At 55.8% G+C, this 14,479-nt stretch overlaps 1 protein-coding gene and 1 non-coding gene across 6 annotated transcripts; one reads left to right on the forward strand and one right to left on the reverse strand.

Annotated features, from left to right (window-relative positions):
• Positions 1-606: 606 nt before the first annotated feature.
• Positions 607-11,985, forward strand: PBXIP1 (PBX homeobox interacting protein 1). 5 transcript variants are annotated; one of them, XM_061120686.1, is made up of 12 exons: positions 607-679; positions 2,146-2,351; positions 2,945-3,031; positions 5,352-5,478; positions 5,739-5,803; positions 5,883-6,051; positions 7,515-7,748; positions 7,847-7,870; positions 8,174-8,256; positions 8,578-8,706; positions 9,303-10,528; positions 10,992-11,985. In XM_061120686.1, exons 3-12 carry the CDS (start codon positions 2,981-2,983, stop codon positions 11,068-11,070), a joined length of 2,187 nt encoding a protein of 728 aa, XP_060976669.1. In that variant the 5' UTR covers positions 607-679; positions 2,146-2,351; positions 2,945-2,980; the 3' UTR covers positions 11,071-11,985. The 5 variants fall into 5 exon arrangements, with proteins under 5 accessions (XP_060976669.1, XP_060976671.1, XP_060976666.1 ...); XM_061120688.1 differs by having other exon boundaries at positions 2,146-2,281; XM_061120683.1 differs by having other exon boundaries at positions 2,146-2,246.
• On the reverse strand, positions 4,729-4,859 carry LOC133041850 (small nucleolar RNA SNORA51). Its single transcript, XR_009689407.1, has one exon. It is a non-coding gene; the product is annotated as a small nucleolar RNA SNORA51 (small nucleolar RNA).
• Positions 11,986-14,479: the final 2,494 nt, after the last annotated feature.

A 14,479-nucleotide genomic window follows, 5' to 3' on the forward strand; every position in this document is an offset into this window, starting at 1 on the left:
TTCCTTTCTGAGCACATTCCTGGGCCAGGCCTAAAGCCAAGCAGGATCTTCGGCTCCAAGGCTTCAGGGTGACAATTGCCATTGGTGCTTCTCGGTGTAATGCCCCACTCCCACTCCTGAGTTAGGGGGTCAAGTGTAGCTTCAGGGATGGGGGAAGAGGCTGCCCTGGTCTAGCATTTTAGGATGCTTTAAAGCCCCCCACCCACCGCCCCCTTTAAAAAAAAGAATAGTGGCATCCTGAAACAATCAGCGCCAGGATGAGGATAGGGACAACCCCCACTTTGCCACTCTCCTCCCCCATCCTGCAGCTGTCTCTTGTCTATCCTGGGACCAACCTGGCTCCTTGTCCCGGACATGCCACCCCCTTGCCTTTCAGTTCTGGGTCTTCCCTTCAGAAATTGTTTAGCCACTGGAAAGGGAGGGGAGGTGACCCCCAGTTGAGTTTGCTGGAACCCCGGTGTCCCACCGGCAGGTAAGCCCAGGTTTAGGGGCTCTGCAGGCGCCCCGCACCCCCGCGGCTCTCAAGTCTAGCTGTTATTGGCCAAAAGTTTCCGCCCCCTCAGGGAAGTTGACTTTCCATTGGTCAGCTCTCAGTCACGTGACCTTCCTTTCTTGCGGCTCTAAGAGCCGGAGAGGCAGCAACAAGTTCAGCTGAAGACTGAAGCAAGAGCTGGGTCAGGTAATGCCCTAGCGGGGCAGGGGCAACAAAAATCCCCAGGAGAGCAAGGATAGAGGAGAGGAAGGGTAGAACGTTGAAGGGTTGAGCTCCACCCAGGATCGATAGAGCTGTTTGTCATTTCTGGCCCGGGAGGGAGGGGGATCATGGGCGGCCGTTTCCAAAACAGGAACTTGCTCTGGGTCTCCCAGACAAGTTTTTGTAGTTTTATTTTAGAGGTTTGGGGGAACAGCTCTTAGAGGGGTTGAAATTAGCTGGACGAAACTTTCCCAGTGGCAGAGCTCCCCCTTTAGCTGTCTTTTGGAAATAGCACAAGTCCTTGACAATCCTTACAGGATGTTTTTGTTGAATCTTGCCTGAAAAAAGGAGAGGGAGTAGTGAGGAGGGGGTGGAGGTGGGTGTTCTCCCAAGAGGTTGATGAGAAGAAAGAGATCTGAAAGCAGCAGGGAAGGGTGGGAATTAGACAGCAGAAAGAACTTCCTAATAAGGCAGTGAGATGCTGGCCTGGGGGGAACAGGGAGAACTTATGGGATCTTCAGTGAATCCAACCGAGAGAGAGGTAACAACCAGGGTTTGGAACCCTGAGTGCAGAGGTTCCGGACTGTATTCTGTTTGGGTCTCAGAAGTGTTTGTCTTGTTGACCCAAATACCGTTTCTGGTTTCCATGGAGACAGTGGGTCTGACATCACCCTGGTTGCCATAGTGCCTGCTTCTGGAGGACCTGAGCAGGCTATACACAGCCAGGGGTAAACAGGGACTTCAGCCCAAGCTGCTGCCACTTCCTTCCTGCTGCCACCTGTTAAGAGTCACACGCAGCAACTGGGGATGGGGAGATGATGACAGAGTGGCGGGGGTGGGGCCTGAGACCAGAAGGCAGCACAGTAATGATTCTGTGGATGCCGTAGAAGCTGGCCAGGGGTGTCCTGCTGGACTGTGGTGTGGGGAAGTCATTGCAGCCTTTCTTCTGTCTCCTTGTGGGATGAGTGCCTGTCTCTGGGAGGCAGTGTGTAGGACTCCCACGGTGTGTCCTGCTGAAAGGGGGAAGTGTAGTGGTTTCCCAAAGTAGAACTGCCTCGCTTCTTCCCCAGCCTTACTTCCTCTCCCCAGGATTTCCTTTCAGGATCCTTTTCCACTTACCATCCTTCTAGCCCCTCAGCAAGCAGTCATGTAGCCTCTAAAGGATCACAGCCCAAGACCAGGGGCTCAGCTCATCTACCCCTCAGCTTTATGCCAGGTCCCAGTTGCCAGCCTGGGGCGATAGTGTTGGTCACGGAGGGAGGGGTAGGTCCTTCTCTTCTTATCCTGCTTTGTGTCAGGCTTTTGACGCTGGAGCAATCTCCCACCCCTACTCCACCATGTCAGAGCAGATTAGCAGGAAATAGGGCCACAGCCCTGGTTACTGTCCATGCTTTGCAAATGACAAAGTGCTTTCTGTATTCGTGATTGTTGCCACAAATCCCTTTTCCTAGTCACCTTCAAGTTTCCTCAGATGAAACGCTGGAGTTTGCTGAGAAGGGAAACGAGAATGGAGAGTGACAAGGACATTTACTAGAGGCACATTCAGATGGATGTAAGCTGTGCCATTGCTCTCAACCCTGGCTGCATGTGAGACTCATTTGGGAGATTTTTCGGAGCCTGAGCCTGATCCTTGAACTCAGTTATATCAGAATCTTAGGTGATTGATTCCATTGTGTAGCCAGTGAACAGGACCCCAAACTAAACCATACAGAGGACTTAATGGTGGGTGATGGGTTGGTGGGAGACTTGGGGCTGATGAAGACCATCGACTTTTCTCTTCCAGGCCCTGGGGGAGGAGGTGGGATTGTGAGGGAGCCTGGGGAGGTGAAAGGAGGGCCAGATTGTTCCTCACTCTTCTCACTTGCTATTCATTGCTGGCAAGCCAAGTCAGCCAGTTTTCGGGCCTTCGTTTTCCCTGACTATAACATGAGAGAGTTGGCCTGGATTTTTCCCAGAGCTTTTCCAGCCCTGTGCTTCTCTGACCTTTCAAGGTCAGTTCTATTTCCCAGTTTCCCAAGGGCTCTTTTAGTCCCTGGGAAAGGCAAACTTGACTGCAGCTGTTGGTAGGTTCTGATTTGCAAGGCAAATACTGCCCAGAAGAATTCGGATCTTGGGGTCAGAAGGACTGGAACCGGGCTGATTCTGGAAGTGACTGCCCAGCCCTCACACTTGGAACCCAGCTGAGGCTGCTGTCTGTATCCCACCTCCCCCAAAGGGAGCTGGGGTCCCTAAGAGAGCCTTTCTCTGCAGGTGGCAGCCTCAGCAGCTGCGGGAACCTCAGCAGTGATGGCCTCCTGCCCAGACTCGGACAATAGCTGGGTGCTTGCCGGCTCAGAGGTAGGAAGAGCAGGCCTGGGAACCATGTGGAATGGGGGTTCTGGCTGGGCTGGGCTACTTTCTGGGTCTGTCCCCCTTCCTTGCTCCTGGTGATCACACATGTCACCTCCTACCGGCTGTGAGAGGAACTCCAGGGACAGGGAGAATACGATCAGGCCCCAGGAGTCAGGAGTTGGGACTTGGATCGTGACTTGAAAGAAGGGAATTGTTGGGGTAAGCTATGAGAAGCAGAGGAGAAATTCTGGTGGGGAGATCAGCATTAGCAAAGGTCCTGAGGCAGCAATAGAGGAGCTGTGCTGGGGGAGACTGAGGAGGTCCATTGGAGGAGGTGGAGACATGGGCCAGATGGTGTTGAAGTGAGGTTGTGTCAGAGCCTGCGAGCCGCCGGAAGAGGTCTATAGGGCCTGGCTCAGGCATTCCGGCCTCCCCTTGATGGAAAATAGTGGGCAGGCTCTGAGCCGGAGGGGGTCAGGACCATCGCTGCGGTGGGCAGAGGGTGCAGCCACTATGGGGGCTGTGTGGGAACAGGGGAGAGCGTTTTGAAGGTCCTACACTCCAGGTTGTAGTTGGTGGGACGAGAACGCAGTGGGCTCTTGTGCCCCAAAGCCGCTGAGAAGGGGGCTGGCAGGATGGGGGATGGAGTGGCTGGAGGCTTTGTCAAGGACTTGGTATGTTCGTCCCACAGGGAGGGAGGTAGCTGAGGAGTTTGAGTTAGAGTTAGGGTTTGGGTGGCCTTGAAAACTGGTGGGGAGTGAAGGAGCTGCCCTCAGTGAGATGCTGGAGCAGGACCCATGGGCTGGGGCTGGCTGGCAGAGCGGACGACCCCGCGCTCCAAGCCAGAGCCCTGGCTGCCTCTGCAGACAGCTGGGGGAATCGGACCAGCTGTTTCCCCTCGGTGTCCTCCCTTTAATGAGGTGGAGTCGTGTTTCTTGCCTTGTAGGAGGGACTGTGAGAAAAAGGTGACTTGAAAATTGTAAAGAGGGACTTCCCTGGCGGTCCAGTGGTTAAGACTTTGCCTTCCAACGCAGGGGGTACAGGTTAGATCCCTGTTCCAGAAGCTGAGATTTCCACATGCCTTGGGGCCAAAAAACCCAAACAGAAAACAGAAACCGTATTGTAACAAATTCAATAAAGACTTTTAAAATGGTACACATTAAAAAAATCTTTTTTAAAAAAAGAATCCTGTAAAGAAACGTATTAAGGTCAAGAATTATTCTTGGAAGTTTAGCGAGAGCCATGGATGGGATGAGCAGGCCGTGGGCCTGCTGAGGGGGCGTTTGCAGAAAAAGGAGAGGCTGAGGCTGTAGACGGATGGGCTGAGAGCACCCTGGGAGACAGGCTGGCTGTGGCTGGGGTGAGGTGGGCTTCCATTAGCTCCTGGGAGAGGGGTGTGCAGGGAGCGGGAAAGGCCAGAAAAGTTTGGAAGATGGAGCAGGTGGCCCCTTATGAGGAGAACTGGGGAAGCCCGTGGGGGATGGGACTGTGATCCTTAGGCTCCAGGGGACTTTGTTCTCTTGCCAGTTACTGAGTTGGTCACTTGTGGGGAGGGAGACCCAGGCTGTAGCTAGCTTCTCTGGGGAGGTGGTGGTGGGGTGCCAGGTTTGTACAGTGGTCCAGTGCCTTGGGCCAGTGGTACATTTTTTTTAATTAGCTTAATGTCTGATTGAATAACTTAATTCTTTTTTTTTTTTTCAACTCCATGTCTTCCCATTCACCATACAGACCAGGCAGAGTGCCTGCCCAGGCTGTATGTGGGGTGGGTTGACTCTGACTCCTGTTTCTATACTGTCAGTGTAAGAACACAGCCTGTACCAAGTACCAGGAGGCTGAAGTTAATTAATTTTTAACCTAATCCTGTAAATATAGGATTCCTTTAAAAATAACATATACTTGTTTTTTTTTTTGCTGTGCTGGGTCTTAGTTGTGGCATGCGGGATCTAGTTTCCTGACCAGGGAACAAACCCTGGCCCCCTGCATTGGGAACGCTGAGTCTTAGCCACCGGACCACCAGGAAAGTCCCCAGGGGTGCGTCTTCACTTCACAGAAATTTGGCCTCTAAAAGTTCCTCAGAGCAGCAAGTGAAGTTAGGGAATGGCTGAACATTGTGTCGAGCAGAGATGTCACAGTGCCAGCTGACCCTTGCCCCCTCCCCACTTTGGAGCAGCCACTACTGAGTGTATTATGTATTCGTAAGATGTGGGCTGGGATCCCTGAATGCTGTGGCTGGTCTCAGGCACCCCAGGAGAGCACCCCGTGCTCTTGGCTTCGTCCTGCTGTCCTTCCTCTAAAGCAGCCCTTCTGCTTGCACCCCTGCCCCCAGAGCCTGCCTGTGGAGACCTTGGGCCCTGAATCTGGGATGGACGCAGAATCTGAGAGAGCTCCCCGGGCCCCTCGGAGCCCCTCCAAGGCAGCTGCTGAGGAATCAGCTGGGACCTTGGATGGAGGAGGTAACGGGGCCCTGCTGAGGGGGGCGGTGCAGTCACCTGTCCCCCCGTGTTCTGGGGTTTCCCAGTTTCCTCAGGGAGAGGGAGGCCAGTTGGTCTTATTCCCAGCATTGATCTCAGTTTAAAACCTTCCTTTATCCCATCCTGGCTTTCTCCTGTCCCTTCCTGCCTGGTCGTGGCCTGTGGGAGCCGGGGAGCTGTATAGTATGTTCAACTGGGAGGGGGGCCGTGGTGTTTTTCCTGAGTCTTCTCTCCTACCACAGAGACTGTGTCCCAGAGTGAGAGCTCCCAATCTGGGCCCATCCTGTCAGAGGAGGCTGAGGCCAAGGTGAGGACCTTCCCCGGGGGAAGGGTAGGAAGTGGGGAGGGCCAGGGGACGTGGGAAGCGCTCATAGCTGTGTCTGCAGCAGGGTGTCCTGGAAGGGGATGACCCTGGAATGGAGACCCCCGGCCCAGGAGACACAGAGGCCCGGGGAGACTTGGAGGAGACCCCTGAGGTGGTAGGCCTGGAACCGGACTCACAGGACCTGGAGGATCAGAGCCCCCCCCGCAGCCTGCCTTCATCCCCCAACACAGGTGAGAGTCCTCCTTGTTTCCCCTGTCACTATCCTTCTAGAAGGTGTTGGGTGGGAATAGATAGACATCACTGCCGAGCACAGCTCCGGTCCAGGTCCTAGGACTCGGCATCTTGGAGCCTTCCTTAAGCTGTGTCTGTGAGTCCTCACCACCGTCACCCCTGGGGACACTCAGGTGTAGGTTAAGTCACATGGCTGATAAGTGGCAGGGCCTGGGTCTGATCAGCTCTTTCCTCTCTACTGTGGGGCCTCCTCTTTACTCGCCTCTAGATTTGGCTCTCATTCTGAGTCCCTCCCATGAGTCAGCTCTGGGAAGGCAGGCTGGCTTCACAGCCTGTGTAAGAGGTGGACGAGGCTGAGCCAAGGGGCAAGTCAGACTTGTGAGGGTGCAAAGGTGGTGTGATTAAGGGGCCCCCTCAGGAACGGGGGAGGGTGGTTTAGTCAGGGGACAGGTCGAGGGGAAGGGGGAGGCAGGGACAGTTGGGGAACAGGTTCACACCGGAGGTGACATTTGAGTGGAAGCTTGAGCAAAGAGTGGACTTTTGGTAGGTAGGGTAGGAGGAGGACAACATGCAGGCCAAGGCTGTAGCATCAACAAAGGGCTGGGTTCCCCTGTCCTGTACTGAGGAGGCTGCGTCCAAGGCCGGTGGCAGGAGAAGTGTGCGGATGCATCTCTGTTGAGGGGTGACAGGGTGGAGGGGGAGGCGGGGTCTGGGGCCATTTAGGGGGCAACTGCAGTCAGATGAAGCTGAGGAAGACCTGAACTGAGGCAGAAAGGGGCATGTGCCGCTGAGACGGCGTGTTGTCAAACTGTGCATGGGAGGTAAAGAGGGAGGGCTGAGGTTGGCTCGGTGGAGCAGTGGCATCTTGCCCTGCATTGAGGGTGGCGCCAGGAGATAACCAGCTTGGAGAGCAGTGTGTTGAGTGGTTGGTCCCCAGGGACAGCCAGGTGGACGTGACCAGGAGGTGGTCAGACATCTGGGCCTGGAGCTTCTAGGGAGGCCAGTCGGGAGCTACAGATGAGGGACTCAATCCGCTCTGGGGGGAAGCCGGCGGGGTAGGTGAGAGTGGGTGACTGTGTGTGCGGTGAGAAGAGCAGAAAAGCAGAAATGGTGCCAGGGAGACCTCTGCCTCTAGGACCGGGAGCAGCCAGGCACTGAAAGGAGACACTGAGAGGACGTGGCCAGGTTTCTGACAGAACCAGGGCAGGAGGCACAGGTGGGAGCAGGGGGCGCTTTTAGGATGAAAGTTGCTCTTGTATCTTGTCTGGAGTAGAAAGGACTGGTCTTCAGTCTGGGCAGGGGTAGTCACTGATGCCCAAGCACGTGTGGGCAGGGTCTCCATGTACTCCCTCTGTGATCACGGCTGGGGGTCTCCTGTGTTTGCCTCTGGTTCTGGTACTGGTCTGTCTGTCTGTCCGTCTCTCCAGTTGCTTTACTGCCCTGTCCCCCTCCCTCCCCCCAGCTCAGATCAGGGAGGAGGCCCACCGCTCCAGCAGCGAGGAGGACGACACCGATGTGGATGTGGAGGGTCTGCGGAGACGGCGGGGCCGGGAGCCCGGCACTCCTCAGCCCGCGGCCACCCTGGGTGTGGAGAGCCAGGGCCAGGGCGAAGGTGCAGGCGGGGAGCTGGGCATCTCCCTCAACATGTGTCTCCTCGGGGCCCTGGTTCTGCTGGGCCTGGGGATCCTCCTCTTTGGTGAGTGGTCCCTCCCCCACTGGCACCTAGAGCCTCTGCTCTGGCACCTCTTGCAGCACTCTGACCCCATTCTGCCCCTGCCTCTGTCTCCATTTCAGGTGGCCTCTCAGAGTCTGAAAGTGGTGAGTGAGGATGGGCCGTGACCGGTTTGTGTCTGTCCCCTTCCAGCCCTTCGGGAGGCTGATGGGGGCAGTTCCCTGGGTCAGGAGTAGGGATGCTGGGGGCTGTACAGTTTTTGCTCAGATACAGGCCTTATGTCAGCTATTCGGGGTGACCCTTGACCTTTTACCTTGCTGGACCCCTCAGCCCTAGGGCGAGGTCCAGGGCAGGACAGCGACTGTGTGTGTGTTGGGGGGGCAGGGAGGGGGAGGAGGAGAGGGCGCTATGTGCCTGGAGGCCAGTTTCAGGATTCCACTTTCCCACAGGGCCCCTGGAGGGAGTAGACCTGCAGGTCTTGCCAGATCCGGAGTCTGATGCTGAGATGCTGGAGGCTGCGGGGGATGGGCAGGCATGTGTGACTGTCTCCCTCTGTGCCAGGGATCTGGTGGGGGCTGTCTGGGTTGTGGGGCTGGGCTGGGGTGACTGGCTCCTTTGCCCTTGTGTGTGTGTGTGTGTGTGTATGTATGTTAGTCACTCAGTCGTGTCTGACTTTTTGCAACCCCATGGACTGTAGCCCACTAGGCTCCTATGTCCATGAAATTCTCCAGGAAAAAATGCTGGAGTGAGTAGCCATTCCCTTCTCTTGGGGATCTTCCCAACCCAGGGATCGAACCTGGGTCTCCCACACTGCAGGCAGTTTCTTTACTGACTGAGCCACCTTTGCCCTCAGGATGGACTACAGCAGCTACAGACCTCAGAGCTCCTGGACAGTGTCCCCAGCCTGCAGAACATGGCCCTTCTGCTGGATAAGCTGGCCAAGGAGAACCAGGACATCCGACTACTGCAGGCCCAGCTGCAGGTGGGCACAAGCAGGATGGGGTGGGCTACACACCCTCCCTAGGCCACGTGTCTGTCTGTCCAGTTTCCTCCCCCCAGAGAAGTTTCCTGTGTTCACCCACATACCCTGACCCCCTCCCTTTCCCACTAGAGTCCAGTCATCTTCCTTGTTTTGTTCCTGTCCTGCATGCTAAGGGTTAGGCCAGGACTGGCATATCTGCTTCACGTGGCATGCCACCTCTGCTTGATTGGCATGGTCTACCTGGAGCCTTGTGTGGAGAAGGATTTGAAGAACATGCCAAGACTCAGTGGGAAAGAAGTGCTGTGATCAGTTAATAATATCTGTTTTGGGTATGGGAGGTGGAAATAGGGCAATGAGAGCCATATCTTGGCTCTCTTTAGGTGAATTAAAGAAGTGTGGGCTTATAAACAGACAGAGCTAAGGTAGAATTTGGGGATCCCAGGGTCTGGTGAAGGGTGCAGATGGGCTGGGAGATGAAAACCAAATCCTCTGAGTCTCTCAGGCCATAAAGGCTATGATGGAATAGAATTAGGGTAGCAGGCACTGGACCTATCCTTGACGACTCCCTGGGCCCTCTATCCCTACTCCCACTCCAGGCCCAGAAGGAAGAGCTTCAGAGCCTGATGCATCAGCCCAAAGGGCTAGAAGAGGAGAATGCCCGGCTCCGAGGGGCCCTCCAGCAGGGCGAGGCCTCCCAGCGGGCCCTGGAGTCAGAGCTGCAGCAGCTGCGGGCCCAGCTTCAGGGACTGGAGGCTGACTGCGTCCAGGGTGCAGATGGGCTGTGTCTCCATTGGGGCAGAGGCCCGCAGGCTGGCAAGGTCACCAAGGAGCAAGGCGCTACAGGGCCGGAGCCAAGCCCTGGATTCCTGGAGCAAAAGAAACAGCTAGAGGCCGAGGCCCAGGCATTAAGGCAAGAGTTGGAGCGGCAGCGGCGGCTGCTGGGGTCTGTGCAGCAGGACCTGGAACGGAGCTTGAGGGATGCGGGCCGAGGGCATCCAGCCCAGGCTGGCCTGGCTGAGTTGGGTCACAGGCTGGCCCAGAAGCTGCGGGGCCTGGAGGACTGGGGCCAGCGCCCTGGGGTCCCTGCCAATGTCTCAGAGGCCTGGCATCAGAAGCCTCACTTCCAGAATTTCAGGGAGCGGAGTGGGAAGGAAAAGTGGTGGGATAGGCAAGGGGACTGGAAGACCGAGCACCGGAAACATAAGAAGGAGGTATCTGGCCGGGAGAAGAGCTGGCGGGGTGAGGAGGACAGGGAGCGGGCGGGGAGGTGGAAGGAGGGCAAGCCAAGGGTGGAGGAGTGGGCCAGCAAGAAGGATGGCAAGCGACAGCGTTCCAAGGAGCCCCCCAGGAAAAGTGGGAGCTCCCACCCCTCCGGAGAAAGGCAGAAACACCCTCGATGGAAGGAAGGAGCTAAAGACAGGCATGACCCCCTGCCACTCTGGGCAGAGCTGTCCAAGCACAAGTACCAGGCACCCCAGGGCTGTTCAGGTGTCCATGAGTGTGCCCGGCAGGAGGGCCTGGCCTTCTTTGGCATAGAGCTAGCCCCCGTGCAGCAACAGGAGCTGGCCTCTCTGCTGAGGACGTACCTGGCACGACTGCCTTGGGCCGGGCCACTGACCAAGGAGCTGCCCCTCTCTCCCACTTACTTCGGTGAGGATGGTATCTTCCGCCACGACCGCCTCCGCTTCCGTGACTTTGTAGACGCCTTGGAGGACAGCCTGGAGGAGGTGGCAGTGAGACAAACAGGTGATGACGACGAGGTGGATGACTTTGAGGATTTCATCTTCAGCCACTTCTTTGGAGACAAAGCACTGAAGAAGAGGTGGGCAGCTGTGGGGGAGTTGGGTCAGTGGGACAGAGCAGGGGGCAGGAGGTGATGGTGGGGTGGGGTGTCTGTGTGTGTGTGAAGGATTCAGGGCCCTGAGTTGGGGGTGTTCCGTTTGAGATTTCGCCTCCTGAGGGCAGAAAGCTGAGCCTGTGCTCAGCCCAGAGTGGTCCTGGGGAGTCTTCTTTTGGGCTAGAGTTTTTTTCCTCCCAAGTTGCCCTGTGCTGTCCATACTTGTGTGGTCTGGGGGGTAAGAGAGATTGCTTCCCGTCTCCCCAGCTGGGGCCTTGTCCTGGGACACCAGGTCTGGCCACACTCCCCTCCCCCCAGTCTGATGGACGGTGGCTGCCCGTGTCACCTGCCTAGGGGGAACAGGGTCCCCTCTCAGGGGGCCGTCTTCTCATCACATGACGTTGTTCTCTAAGGCCTCTTCCTGCCTCCACTCCCTGCCCCACTACAGGTCTGGGAAGGACAAACATTTGCAGAACTCCAGAGTTGTGGGGCCCAGGGAGGAGCACAGCCCCCACCGCCGGGGCTGAGGCCCCGCGTTATCTATCCCCTGGGAACCGTTAAACTGCCACCTCCCTCGGCTCGGTTGGTGTCATTGGATGTCCTTCACAGAGAAGAGTGGAGATCACTGAGCCCTGCACTGATACCACTTCTGCTACAAAAAGGCCTTAGCTGGAGCTGCTTTGCTGTCTATGCAAATGAATGCAAATTCTTAGGGCCTTGACCCTTGCAGCCGGATTGTGAAGGGGGGATGGGAGACAAGCCTGTTTTTTAGGAGGGTAGGGTGGGAGTAAGAGGTATGGGGCAATTCAGATTTTGAAGCCAGAGAGCTGGTGCGTGTGTGTGTGTGTGTGTGTGTGTGTGTCTGTGTGTCTGTAGGGGGGCCCCTTGGCTGCACACACTGACCCGTGCACCCTGGGATTCTATTCGCCCGGCTGGCTGAAGGCCCAGCATGAAGGCTTTCCCTGGGGTTTTGTTAGATTTGGAAGGAGCTATCCCTAGGGAATCGAAGTCCCCTTTTTAGCCTTGCTCCTCACGTGGCCTCACCTCTGCTTGTGAACTGTAGACTCAGATTCCAATAAAATTCTGTAGGAGCTGTGACATTGGGTGGAGGCTCTGTCGCTTAGGGCTGTTTCTAAGCACAGGGGAAGCCCACACCCATCACCTCATAGGCACTGGTACTCACCTTCTCCCCTCCCCGTCACCTCACCCTCCCCGCAAACCTCAGGCCCTCTGGGCTGGAACTCCCCATTTTGCTTACAGCTGTCTTGGCTGCATCCCTGGGAGATGTAGAAATATGCAAGTGGGTTTTGGGCTCAAATCCAGGTTGAGTGATTTTGGGCAAATCAATCCCTGGGAACCTTGGGTTTCTAATCCCCAAAAAGGGAGATTGAAGGGCTGGGGACTCTTCGAGCAGGATTGTAAATAAATCAATGTAAACAAAATATGTGTCCAATATTTGGCCCTCAGAAGTGATTTCACTCCGTTTAGAGTGTGGAGGAGGGGATCCCCGCCCCCACCTCACAGCACAGGCTTCTGCATTGGGTGGGGGGGGGGGGGGGTTAGGGGACCACTAGGTGGCGCCCTGGCTCCACATTTGCTCCAGACCTCACCTGCCTCACTACTAAGCGCCCCGAATCTTGGACCCCAATCCCACTGACTTGGGCCACTCTCTGGCTACTTCTCCCAGGAAGACCCAGATTCCCCCAGGCTTCTCTTTAGAAAGTCCTTCCTGACTGGGCTTCTTGCTTGGCCTGGAAATCCCCTTGGGGGGACAGAATGAATGTGTGACTTCAGGCCAGGTCCAAGGAGTTGTTAGAGCTGAGGTGTGTGAGTCCCTCAGTTGCGTCTAACTCTATGCCCCATAGACTGTAACCCTCCAGGATCCTCTTGTCCATGGGATTTCCCAGGCAAGAATACCAGAGTGGGTTGCCATTTCCTTCTCCAGGGGATCTTCCTGACCCAGGGATCGAACCCAGGTCTCTCACATTGCAGGCAGACTCTTTACTGTCTGAGCCGCCTGGGAAGCCCAGGGTTCTGCCCAAAAGGGGACTGTAATTGTTAACAAGTGCTTCTGTAACACTACAACTGATGGGTTGCTCACTGTTAAAGGACTTTAAGGGTGCTAGCTTATTTAATTCAGGTATGGATGTGAGAGTTGGACTATACAGAAAGCCGAGCGCCGAAGAATTGATGCTTTTGGACTGTGGTGTTGGCGAAGACTCTTGAGAGTCCCTTGGACTGCAAGGAGATCTACCAGTCAATCCTAAAGGAAATCGGTCCTGAATACTCATTGGAAGGACTGATGCTGAAGCTGAAACTCCAATACTTTGGCCACCTGATAGGAAGAACCGACTCATTGGGAAAGACCCTGATGCTGGGGAAGATTGAAGGCAGGAGAAGGGGACAACAGAGGAAGAGATGGTTGGATGGCATCATCAACGCGATGGACATGAGTTTGGGTTCCTGGAGTTAGTGATGGACAGGGAAGTCTGGAGTGCTGCAGTCCACAGGGTTGCAAAGAGTCATACATGACTGAGTGACTGAACTGAACTGAATTCTAATTGGATGGGGTGAGGCAGGGTGCGGATGGAACAAGGTCCACTCATTCAGCAAACATTTACACTCTATTGTGTACCAGAGGCAGTGTGGTACTGAGAATACAGAGGCATGTTAAGGAGTTTATAGTTCTGTGGAGCCCACTTTCTGCAGCCCGAGGGATTGCAGTTAGACCTAAGGAAGAACTTCCTCCTAGGCAGAGGGCCAATGAAAAGGGGCTTTAGGAAAGAAGTTTTCTAGAGTGGGGATCGGGAGGAGCAAGTACAGTCTAGCCTGGGGTCTGGATTTGGCATCCTGGCTCTGTGGACCATCATACACCTGAGGAAGCCTCTTTTACTTGGTTCACATTTACTTGCCTTCTGCAGGTGTCAGAACTTAAACTTCTTGGAGAGGGAGGCAGGCTAGGTAGGAGGTATGATTCCGTGTCCCAGGAGGGAGAATGTGTTTAGGGAGGGGACACAAACTGGCCCCCTGGGTTCCCAGAGGGTGTGGGCTGCCTGGGGTTTCTCAGTTTCGTTTCTAGGGCCCATATCCTTCGTTTGCATAACGAACTCTCAAGGAGGCTAGGAAGTTCCCCCAAGCCCCCTCCTCTTTCTGAGCCACTCAGGAAGTAGATATGCTGAGCTGGAGGTTTCTGAAACTGCTGAATCAGGAAGAAAAGGCCACGAACCCAGGGGGTAGGTTGGGGAGGGGCCAGGACACGAAGGACATTGGCCATTCTGATTACCCTGTCTCAGGTGCCCCCCGTCAGTGATCCTCCTGCCCATTGTAGGTCACTATGCCACTCCATCACACCCATGCCCCTACAGCAGTGCTGGTAAAGAGTGGGGACCCTCAGTCTCAGGTCATAGGGTGCTCGCTGGTCACAGGCACAGCATGTGGAGACAAGCCAAGGGAGGCTGGAGCTGTGGGGACAGAGCTCCCTCCCCACAGGGCCGGGGACAGCTTTTGACCATGCAGGAGGGTAGACCCACTGGACTCTGCCACACGACCTTGCTTGGCCCCCAGGTCTGGCCTGGGCCCTTCCAGTTTAAGCATTTGGGATTTTAAGCACTTGGCTTTTCTGCCTTTTCCTCTGGGAACTCCCCCAGCTAAGTGCTCAGCTCCGGCGTGTGGGGGAAATCACTAGAGTCGGGGGTGGCCCTCCTTGGCTTTCCCCTCTCAAGTGGAAAAATTTTGCTTCCTTTGACCATCCCCCAACTTCATTTCCCTGTGGTCCCCCAACCTGCCATTCCTCCTTCCCACCCCTGCCCCTCATTCTTCAGCCTCAGCTCCTTTCCCGCCCTCAGCTGCACCTTCTCTCATCATGCCCCCTCCAGCCCTAACCTCCTCCAGGATCCTCCCCATCTCTTCCTGCTTCCCTGGGTCCTCCAGGCCCCA

The sequence above is a fragment of the Dama dama genome, chromosome 20 (genome assembly GCF_033118175.1).
Source record: "Dama dama isolate Ldn47 chromosome 20, ASM3311817v1, whole genome shotgun sequence".
Lineage (NCBI taxonomy): Eukaryota > Metazoa > Chordata > Mammalia > Artiodactyla > Cervidae > Dama > Dama dama.